The 12,184-nt window shown below is 43.0% G+C and overlaps 1 protein-coding gene across 5 annotated transcripts in view; it reads left to right on the forward strand.

The window, feature by feature from the left end:
* QTMAN (queuosine-tRNA mannosyltransferase) overlaps positions 1 to 10,540 on the forward strand; it is a 234,959-nt gene extending 224,419 nt beyond the window's left edge. For 4 of the 5 annotated variants that reach the window (XM_083153853.1, XM_083153851.1, XM_083153852.1 and 1 more), the window contains exon 10: positions 9,224 to 10,537. In XM_083153853.1, coding sequence (XP_083009979.1) covers positions 9,224 to 9,307 — 84 coding nt within the window. In that variant the 3' untranslated portion in view covers positions 9,308 to 10,537. Of the gene's footprint in view, positions 1 to 9,223 lie in introns of all 5 variants that reach the window. The other variant, XM_083153854.1, reaches the window with a different exon arrangement.
* The last annotated feature ends 1,644 nt before the right edge of the window (positions 10,541 to 12,184 follow it).

The raw sequence follows: 12,184 nt of genomic DNA on the forward strand, positions 1-12,184 counted from the left end.
GATGTAGTATTGCATGTAGAGACTTATAGTGATGTATAGCAGCATATAGTGGCTTGTAGTGTAGTAAAGTAGTGCAGCATGTATAGGCGTGATGTGTAGTGATGTATTGCAGCATATAGAGGCATGTAGTCAAATGATGTAGTATAGTAATGTAGTGCAGCATGTAGAGCCGTGTAGTGATGTAGTGCACCATGTAGAGGTGAGTAGTGATGTAATGTAGCATGTAGAGGCGTGCATGTGATGTAATGATGTAGTGCAGCATGTAGAGGCATGTAGTGTGAAGATATAGGCTTTCTCCATAAAATTAGAACATATGGTTGCTCAAAATAATGATGCTAAGTGCCTTTGGAGAGGTATTCAGAACATTACTGACTATAAGGCGACTAAAAATCCCATTGTTGATGTTGCTTTGGTGAATGACCTGAATACCTTTTATGCCTGCTTTGACAAACCGGCCAGGTCTCCCCCTTGTTTGGAGAGACACTGGGGGGAGGAGCCTCTATGGAATTAGAGGTAGAGTCTGTTAGGAAGTGTTTTCTTAGGACAAAAGTAGGAAAAGCCGCAGGCCCCGATGGGATTCAGGGGAAGGTTTTGCAAAATTGTGCAGCACAGCTAGCTGGAATTTTTACTTTAATTTTTAATCTGTCTCTTAGTGCTTGTTATGTGCCTAAGTGTTTTAAGTCAACAACTATCACGCCAGTTCCTAAGAAAGGGAAGGCTGATAGTTTGAATGACAATCGCCCGATTGCCCTTACATCTCTTGTTATGAAGGCGTTTGAGAGAATGATTCTTGCTCACGTTAAGGAATGCATCCCCCCTGGTTTTGACTCTTTTCAATTTGCTTACAAGGCCAAGAGATCCACCGATGATGCAGTGCTTATGTTAGTTCATAAAATAAGCTCATCTGGACTTAAAGGGTTCATCTGCCCGGATCTTGTTTGTTGATTATAGTTCGGCCTTTAATACTGTAATCCCGCCTACGCTAGTAAGTAAACTTTTTAGTATTGGGTTAAGTGGGCCCATCTGTAGATGGATTCTGGATTTTCTAACCAACAGGCCTCAGGTCGTTAGGATGGAAAATCATGTATCTAGTGAATTGATAGTTAAAACCGGGGTCCCCCAGGGGTGTTTTGAGTCCCTTGTTGTATTCATTATTTACTTATGATTGTTTTTCTAGCTTTAATTCTGTTCCAATTATTAAATTTGCGGAAGATGATGGTGAGACAAAGTATAGATTGGAAGTATCCAAGTTGGAGTCTTGGAGCAGTGGGAATGGTTTGATCCTGAACGTGAGCAAGACCAAGGAAATGATCGTGGATTTTAGGAAATCGCATAAGACCACATATTGTCCACTGGTTTTTAATGGTCAACAGGTGGAGTCTGTTGATACTTTTAAATTTTTGGGTGTTAACATTTGTAAAGATCTTTCATGGAGTACCCATATTAATGTTGTCATCAAAAAGGCCCACCAGCGTATGTTTTTCCTTAGGAAACTACGCTTGGCTGGTATGAGTAGGAGAACTTTGGTGAACTTCTACTCATGTGTGATCGAGAGTGTCCTTACTTATGGTATTGTGGCATGGTTTGGCCCATGTTCAGCAGCTGACCGTAAGTCCCTTCAGAGGGTAGTGTCACCTGCAGGTAGGGCAATTGGAGTTGTCCTACCGAGTTTACAGGACATTTTTAAGAAGCGGCTTCTCTTTAAGACTAACAGTAATTTGCGGGATCCCACTCACCCGAATAGTGATTTCTTCTCCCTACTTCCTTCGAATAGACGTTACCGTTCGGTTTTATGTAAAACCAAACGCTATAGGGAGAGCTTTTTTCCAGTGGCAGTTTGTACTTTAAATATTTTAAACGCACAGTATTAATCGTGAGCAATGTATGTGTTATCTTTTTTGAATGTCTCTGCTAATGTATATAGATAATTGCATAGTGTGTATCCAGCTTTAAATGGAGTGTGCACATACCTCCTAACTGTCCCGAATTTGGCATGGTTTATTTATTTTTTTGCACTGTCCCACCGGTGGGTCACAGTTTACTGCGTTGGGGAGGCAGTTGGGAAACCTTCTCCCTCTTGCAGCTCAGCTTAGCAGAGTATTATTATTATTATTATTATATTTTATTTATAAGGTACCACAAGTGTTTTGTAGTGCCTTACAAAGGAACAGTACAGGGAGACAGACTTAACATTACAGTAAATGAATAACAAAGTAGATTACAGGTAAAATTAATGCAACAATTCAATACACATTACAGCTTTAATGTAAGTAGTGAGGACTTAACCCATGGGTCCTCAAACTGCGGCCCTCCAGATGTTGTGAAACTACAAATCCCAGCATGCCTTGCCACAATTTTAACACTCCCTTATAGCAAAACTGTGGCAAGGCATGCTGGGATTTGTAGTTTCACAACATCTGGAGGGCCGCAGTTTGAGGACCCATGACTTCACCAATGTGCTACTAGGGTCTGGTGGCCAAAGATGATTTGTTTCCGGACTAAGATGGTAGCTGAGTGTTTGAGTATAGGAGAGCTGTGAGTGAAATGTGAAGAGAAGAGGGCTTTGACAACAGGAGGGAAGAGGGCCCTGCTCTGAAGAGCTTACAATCGAGTAATGGTGAATAGATGCTGTGCGTTTGCACAGTGTCTGTACCCCAGGATAGCGAGACAGGGGGCATGCCAGAAGCTCACAGTTTGGCAAAAACATGGGTGTTGTTTAATGGGAAGTGTTGCAAATTTAAACTACACCCACTAGCCACGAGGTCAAGACCCATATTTTCAGGTGCAATGAACATCAGCAAAAGTTGTGAGGTATGTGCGCATTTTAATATTTACTGCTACCTAAACGTATGGTGCTTTTTTTTGTCACTGGTAATGAGCATTGATTTATTTCCCTCAAAAACAAAATAAGCTTATTAAGTAACTATAATATCCAGAGGATCGGAAGTATAGCCAAACCTCTGGCCATTTTGTCCGATTGGACCTCACTGTCTTTCGGCACATATCTTGAAAAAGGTGCCGCAGTGCGCTGTAACGTGTTGATAGTCTCTGACAGACTTTTTTGAAGGTAAAAGATTGTGTGCTGTCTTTGCAACAGGGAGCCATATCTATCACCCGGGTCACATCTTGTTGTATCGTATACCTGTGTTTTTGTTGGAACACTCTGCTCGTACCACGCTGATCTTATCTGATGTTTTTTAATAAATAAATTTTTAATTCTTATCTGCCCATTTCATCACCCTTTTAATATACAACACATCCTACATATGAGCACCCATACTTCTTCCATTTCACTTGTGAGGTGTCCCACTTGAACCATTGGCAATCTGGTACCTTGGATTGGAATATCACATCTCATAGCACCCATTAGCACAAAGAGTGTAAATGTTGTATTTACAATAATACACTATGATATCAGTTTATTTTTTCATATATGTTGTCATCTTTGAACACTGGTGGAGAGAAAGATTTAAGAATATCAGATATCTGATTCTCAGATCCATTGGACTTGACCTTTGTTCTTGTGTGTATTTATGAAGAAAATTTCAAAGAATTCACAATAAAATCCACTGAAGGGTTCACTTTGGATATCAGTGGAGGGGGGGGGGGGGAGACGTGTGTATTCAGTTCGTCTGCAGGTCTCTAGTATGCCCTGTCAGCCATTGCTGGGACTTGTAGCTCAGTTTTTGAAGCACAGTTTGCCGGCAGAAATTTTTGACTGAGATTAGGAAGATCTCATAATTAATGAATGAAATAATTAAGCTCATAATTGCTTGTTTGCATGCAGTTGTATAATTACAGTAACTGCACACATTATGTTGCTAATACACTATTTAGCTTTCTAACATAGTTGTGATTATTGAAATATCATAATATTTGCTTATACTATTAATCTTGCTTGTAATACTTTAACCAGGTTGAGGAGGTTACTGTAGACTGTTGGACGCATGACAATACTATTATATAGATATAGCTGTGCTAGGTTGGACAGTAAGCATTGTTTTCTATATCTTTTCTATCTTTATTTTTACCTTTATATTCTGAGGTATGATGTGTGAACAGGTTGACCTTACAGGTACAGATGGAGCAGCCCTCAACGGAGCTTCTCCTGGCGATAGAATCGCCAATCACCACCTCGCACCTGCTGACAGAAGGGGAGGGTGCGAGCACCGGTCTGTCGGAGCCCTCTGCCGCCCTCCGCTGGTCCAAGCAGCTCCCCCTCAGCCCCTCTTGTCTGCCCCCACTCATTGCACGTCTTCCTGAAGTGGAGACGGGTAGGGAAGCCGCTCCCCGCAGCCTTGTTGATGGGGATGCACAAGCTTCTCCGGTCAGATGGAGCTCCTCCAGCCAGCGCCAGCTCAATGCTAAATTGCATTGATCTGATCAGACTAAGCTGGGTACACACTGGATGACATTGTAAACAATACAATGTTCATGATTTCCCTTGAACACGATGGAACTCCTGAACAAACAATATAGGCCTGTTTATCTCCTGCATTGTCCAAACCGCTACCAACAAGGTCACCGCCACCCATTACAACTCAAACTGCAGTTACGAGGAGACCAGAGTTTAAATGCTCGTACATGCGCGCTCACAGAAGTGCGGAAATCACTGAATACCGATTTCCGCACTTTTGCGGAGCCCATAGTGATTTTACAAAAGATATCATCAGTGGCCACATCCAGGGTTATAGCTCTCATGGACAATATCCTCAGATTGTACTGTATGCACAGACGACAAAGAACAACACCAACGACCTGCGGGAGCGCCTATCTGTAAAGGGTATTGGTGCAGACTTAATAAGTGAATCCAAATTCAACTGCATGGACAGCTTACTACAGTATACGTAACCTGCTTTCTTATTTATTCATTGTCTACATATAATCTTGTCTGCAGTTTACTCTCTTAATAAGGTTATAGTACTATGATAAACTTTTTAGAAAATCTTGCTGTAGTCTTCGTTTTTGTCATTGGACCATAGTTACAGTGAACATAGTTAAGTACATTTTTTCTAGGGAAATGCAGTAGCATTTGGAGCACTCTTTAGATTACAAGACTGTGTACAACACCAGTGATTGGTTTCATATTTTACACCTCCATATTTGTTTTGTCATTGTCTTGCTCCAAACTAAATAAATATATAGTGGAGAAGTTACATATGAGACATCTGTAAAGAAACATATTTTTAAAATGTGCCAGTTCTATATCCGATAATAGTGAATACTTCTACAGCTAATTAAAGAATGTTTGGGGAGGAGTCACTTATCACATAGTCGCATATCAGTGTACAAATAATGTCTTTGACCGTACAGTAATAAAACGTATGGTTTACCATATGAGTTTTTCCTGTACACTGCTTGCCGTTAAATGGGAAAGAACATGGTTCCTTTCAGTTGAGACTAACATGGCACAGTTGTATAGGCAGTCAGTAGGTTGTATAGGCAGTCAGTAGGTAGATAGGCGGTCAAAAGGTCAACATGGTCAGAAGGACGACAATCAAAAGGACGACATACCCAAATCGGTATGAATTTAAATGATCTTTCATTAATATAGGGTTCTTCTCCATACTCATTAGATAACTCATTTTAGTAATAACCAAGAGAAGAGGAGGAGCCTCTGGGGCTTCCGATGTAGTGCAACTAGGCATCTGGCTGCAGTTAGTGTTTTGGCTACTAGAGGTTTGGTCTAATGATGTGATTGGCAAACCGATCACGCCAGCCATCATTACTCCAAACAGTAGTAGTAGTAGAGTACTTTATTAGCTGCATAATACAGTACTTGTTAAATGTTTCACTAAGATATATGCTTTCTATATGAGTTGAGCGTACACCCATTTGTGGATTGTATCTTGGGTATATTCTCTGAAATCAAGCAAATGTGGGGTCATTTCCGGCTCTACCATTAAGCAGCTTTAGGCAACTGCCTAGGGCACTGGGATCTAGGGTGGCCAATCCCGGGATCGGGATTGACGGGATCCTGTGATTTGGCCTAAAAAACGCTGGGATTTGAATTCCGTGATTGGACCTTCCAATCCTGGGACTCCGGGATTAGATGCGTATGCGCATATGTGATGCCAGGCAGCATCTGAGCGAGTGCTCTGCTGCTACTGTTGCCACCACCATCCGCCTGCTCCTGTCTGCCCTGCTTTCGCTGATGTCTGCCCTGCTCCCGGCGGCCGCACTCCCACCCTCCCATGTAAGTAAATGAATGTGTGGGGCGGCCCGGGGGGGGGGGCTACCTGCCTAAACTGCTTAGAGATGTCAATCCCGGGATTGAGCATTTTTCAATCCCGACTCCCAGGATTGAAAAATTGCCCCGGGATTGGCATCCCCACTGGGATCTGAGGAGGGCACCACTGAGCCTCCCTATCACATAATTCAGGATGTCTGAGGAAGGCATTCTTATTGCACTTAATGCAGATGGCAGGTGTGGAACTTCTAAGACCCCACCTCCACACTTTCACTTGAGGGGTTCCATGACCCCCCGTAAAGGGAGAATAGACTTTGTGGCGAGCGGCTTTGAGTCTGCAAGGGGTTTCTTTGCACTCACCCCCCCTGTCAGAGTACCAATGGTCGGGATTCTGAGTCTGTATACTGACCATCGGAATCTCGACTGTCGGGCCCTCATACCACACCCTGTCAGGCTAGATCAGGGATATGACCAGATTATGCTTTATTTTCCCTTCCTGCAATATTGGAAGCTATGATTACAGCTCTTCCTTTGCCTCGGCACAGACGCAACCATTTTATTAGTAAATACTGTTTTCAACATCACTGGGTTTTAAAATAAATAAGGCAGCTTGAATGCTACAAAATGTCTGCCTCCGCTGTGAGGGGTCAGACCCTGTACATTCAAAATAAAGTTAAATATAATAATGACTGTCAGGAATAGATTATTTTCTAATGACATTCTGCATATAGCGCAGATCCGCTCCCACAAATAGACACCTGCCACTCCCAGCAGTAATACCCACTGGAATGAATAACATGAGAAAAATGTCATTAGTAGACGCACGTCCTGATATAAACAACCTGCAGTTGAACTCCCTAAAGTAGACTTCCTTAGTACCATGTATGGGGTGCTGCATTATTTAGATTATAAGGATATTGTAAGTCACTCTATTGTTCTGTGATCACATACGTCTAAAACATACGCCTACAACTGAAAATTGATTTGCATTTTCCTTGTTATATAATTTGCTCTTGCTGTGGTATGCTTTCTAATATAATTACATTTATCTTAAAATACTGTGGGGGGTATTCCATGTGGTTCTGGGTGTTCGATCTACAGTGTCTAGAGCCAGTGATGGCTAACCTTGACACTCCAGCTGTTGTTAAACTACACATCCCAGCATGCCCTGCATCAGTGTTAGCATGGCATGCTGGGATGTGTAGTCCAACAACAGCTGGAGTGTCAAGGTTAGCCATCACTTAAGAGACAGTCAATAGGTGTACCCCTAAAGGTTGACATGCAGTATGTCGACGGGCAAAATGTCTACATTAAAAATGTAGCCTTGTGACTTCGAGTTTTTCATGATTTTTTTTTAACCGTCTTACTTTAACATCTACATTGACATAGAGTTACACTAATTGGGCATCCATGTCGACAATTGTCACCCAAAAATATGAAAAAATTGTGTCTAACTTTTCATATGTTTACCTTTTGACCCTGTTGACCTGTTGCATGACCACCTTTTTGGGGTAGACCTATTGACTGTCTATCTAGGCACTGTCTATCTAATAATCCGCACCCGTTCAATATGTGCCAGTATTTCCAAATGCAGAAATATCAGTTCAAATCTATTCAGTGCAGCTGCGGATCGGCAAAACTGGTTGAAAACCAACAATTTAGCGTCCGTTTTAGCCAATGCAGATCCCACTCTTTTTTTTTTTAATGCTAAATCTACATTGACAGCTAAATCTAGCAATCAGTTTGAAGTATAAACCCCACCCAAATCTAACTCTCTCTGCACATGTTACATCTGCCCCATCTGCAGTGCACATGGCTTTGTCCATTAGGGAGATATTTTACTTTTGCAGGTGAACCAGAATTTGGCCCTAAATGCATATGCACAACGTGCAGTATAAACTCTATACTTTCATTAGGTCAACACATTTTAGGTCGGCATGCATTGGGTTGACATGACCTATTTCATGTGTCGACCTAAGCCAACATATCTAAGATCGACAGGGTTGGTAGGTCGACACAAGCATTAGATCAACAATAGCAAGGTCGACAGTCAAAAGGTCGAGATGAGTTTTTCCATGTATTTTTTTAACCTTACTGCTGACTAGGGCGTTGAGGGAGAATAGCATAGTGTGCCAAGCTAAGCAAGGCGCCATGCCCAAAGCATGGCGAGCACAGCGTTACACTTTAACGGTGTCTATGTTGACTATGTCGACTTTCGGGACAAATAACAAAAATGTCGTCCTAATGCTTGTGTCAACCTTTCCAACCTTGTCGGCCTTAGCAATTTCGACCTATTTCATGTGTCGATCTAAGCCATGTTGTCCTTCAGTGGTCGACCCAATGAATGTCGACGTAATGGCCCATACCCTTTTAAACACATACCAGTTTCATAAAATCTAAGCAATGTGCATGTACAATAAATAGCAATTATTAGGATTGTCCGTGTTATTATAGGAGGTGCAGACCTGCGCTGGGCATCTCATCCAATGCACACATAGGGGGTTATTCTGATTCACTCGGAACGGCACAATCGCTCTCTAATGGACAAAACCATGTGCACTGCAGTTGGGGCTGATGTAACGTGTGCAGAGAGAGTTAGATTTGGGAGTTTTATTGTTTCTGTGCAGGGTAAATACTGGCTGCTTTATTTTTACACTGCAATATAGGTATCAGTTTGAAGTGCACCTCCACCAAAATGTACTGTAGCTCTCTCTGCACATGTTACATCAGCCTTACCTGCATTGCTTTGTCCATTAGAGAGTGATTGTGCCTTTGCGAGTGAATCAGAATAACCCCCATACTACCCAGCATGGGTGATGCTTATAGCATTATATTGGAGACATTCTGTGTTAAACTGGTATTTTGAACATGCTTCTTATGACTCCAGTGAAACAATGATGTATTATTTATAGGATAATGTAAATAGACACATATGCAATATATTCATGTTTAGAAATTGCTCATTTTTCAGGATGAAAGGTTTCCCCGTTTGTCACCGAACAGTTAATATCTTTTGAACTCTTCCTTCCGCAGGGTGAGACGGCTCCGTATTCCTGGGCAGCTCTGAATGGCAAATTCACAGCTCTCCTTACAGCAGAACCCAGGAAAGATCTGTGACAGATGGGGCTAAGGCACAAACTTGCAGCCTAAGGCAGAATTTGTCGAACTTTCCAGAGTGTGCCCATATTTACCTGATCAGAGAAATAAAAAAAAGGAGAAAAATCTGCAGAGGAAGCCGAGCCTGGCTTCTTCTCATGGCTGACACACAGCCATCTGCCACAAACCTGTGGCAGACCCAAGAGCTCGCATCCCTGCCACCACCCCGGCTAAAATTATCCTCACATCCTCACATCCTCACATTCTCAGAGACATTGGGATGCCTTCACTCGCAGGAGAACTGTTCAGGAACAAAAAAAAAAAAAAATCTGTGGCCTGTTGTATAACCGCACTCATGTATCCCATATGTGGTGCCACATCGAATTTCCGGATAAATCTCTTTTTATCCTTTGTACTGGATGACATGGTGCCTGAATTCTTTCTTTTTTTGCCGACTCGATGGCAGCCAAGCTACAGCTTCAAACATTCACACTTGGCTGGATTTCTACCTATGCTGCCAGGTTATCATCGGAGCCTCATTGTGTCCTCAAAGGGCCACAGGGTCTGAAAGGAGGATCAGAGTGCGACTCGGCTAATTGGGCAGCCATCCATGAATTGTTTGCAGGCGAAAGGGCCGCTGCAGTAGTCATTTTTTTTATTTTTTTTTATTTTGCAAATTAATGACTCCCTGGCACAGAGGTTTTTAAGTGAAGGTATTAATGAGAGGTCTGGCAGGTATTCCCGTGTTTCACAGAGTTACATTTGCATTTAATTAATCTTAAAGAAAGCTTCAAGATAAACAGCTGTAATTCATAGGAACATGGGAAATCTGTAGCATAGCGCTATCTATGCGATACACCAGAAGCTCAGACACTTGTTTTAGAGTGAATAGATAACAGAGGGACAGGCGACTTTACATCAGAAACCTTTATGTTTTCTAACGCTTCCCAGATAAGCAGAATCTTGAGATTATTTATCACTGCTATTTTTTAATCATAATGTTTCAAGAATTGGGCACTGCTTCAATAAAAGACTTTGTGTACATTGTCACAATCGGTTTACTTCTGCAAGCTGTAGTCTTATGGCATTTGGATGCACGTGACAGTATAACGACTGCAGTAATAGGTGACATGTTTATATTTTGGTTTTATTTGTTTATTTTGCAGGAGCACATGCTAATTGTTATATTGGTACTTGTTTCGTTTCACGGCGGCCGATATATCGGATGCGATATCGGCCGATCCGATGCAATTTTTTACCTGTTCATAACCCCACTATCCACTACGCATGGACAGGGCAGCCGAGAGGAATGCCGGGCCCCGGTAAAATTTTGGGGGTGTGGCCTAAGTGTGTGTGGGGTGGGCACCTCCCACACTTAGGCCACACCCCCAGAATGTTTAGAGGTGGGTAAAAGAAAACACTATTAACTGTGATCTCAGACGCAGCACACACCTACAGCATGTGCTGTGCTGACAGCAGGCTCAGCATGACCTCTCACGCTGTCAGTGAGACACTCATGCTGAGCCTGATGTCAGCACAGCACATGCTGTAGAAGTGTGTGCTACTGTTGATACCCGGGAGGGACGGAGGGGGAAGGGAGGGGTCGAACCAGGGCCCCTGCGGGGCCCCTTCAGCAAGCCTGGGCCCGGGTAATTAGTACCTGCTCCCCCCCTCTCTCGGCTCCCCTGCGCATGGAGTGGAATTTATATAGTGTGGCGAGCCTCCGAGCCAGAAGCGTGGCGAGCGTAGCGGATTACTGCGCTTGCCACACTATATAAAATCAACTCCATGCGTAGTGGATAGTGGGGTTATGAACAGGTATAAAATCGGATCGGCCGATATCGCATCCGATATATCGGTCGCCGTGAAACTAAACAAGTACCGTTATATTACGCTATTGGCATACTGTATATACAGTTTTATATAAACTCACCAATACTAGCTACACACCAGGGCAACGGATTTGCTGTACAGATGATCTGCCGACCTATCTGACAATTGGTAAGTGCATACATAATTATCCACTGTCGTCCCTGTGTGTCATGCCTGACATCACAACTTGGCTGGTATTTACATGTGCCTGCCCAGTTGCACCATAAGTCATCAGCAGCCTCTGCAGCAAGTGTACAGGTGGTTGGCTGCCTACCCATACACACATCATAATGTGCCAATATATCTGCAGATAGATCAGCTGTGCTGCACAGCCAATGGGATAGGCTTGTGAATGACGTTAAGACAAATCGCTGGTACATCTGCCAATGTGCCCATGATATATCCGTCAGTATGTACCCAGCATTAGCCGCTTTGTATCAAGAACAACTTGTATCCAAGTTTGTAGAAAACTTCTGCAACATTTTAGTCGTCATTTTTGTAAACCTACATTTACATAAAAAAAAAATAGGAGACGTGATTGGATGCAAAGTTACTGATGAGGTATATTTTAAAACACAAAACACATGTTTAATGAGGTAAAAAGTATCAAATATAGCATTACTGTACATATAATTATTCGGTACTTTCTTATCTTTGTGGCCACAGCTTATCCCCAGTTACGGTAGCCGCTTTCAGAATTGCGCCATTGTTCGCTTGCCGCACTTCGGCTTGGTGTCTCGTTCTGCTTCACTTGCCACAACTTTTTGAAAGGTCATAGATGGCGGCGTGGACCCAGGGTGGTGCGGGTTACGCTATGTAACTTCCGGCGCTCATGTCAGTGTGTGTAAGCGGCGACCGGAAGCTGCGTGTTCTGACAGGTGTCCCCAGGAAGTTTCCCCTCCCGAGTCTGCAGCGCCGCGGCCGCAAATATTCTTGTTAGAGGGGGGAGATTTATGTGTCAGCCGCCCACAGCAATCAAGTACCGGGCGGCTGACTGCAGGGATGAGTGGCTGATTCTGGGGCATT

The sequence above is a fragment of the Crinia signifera genome, chromosome 7 (assembly GCF_055691185.1).
Source record: "Crinia signifera chromosome 7, ASM5569118v1, whole genome shotgun sequence".
NCBI lineage: Eukaryota > Metazoa > Chordata > Amphibia > Anura > Myobatrachidae > Crinia > Crinia signifera.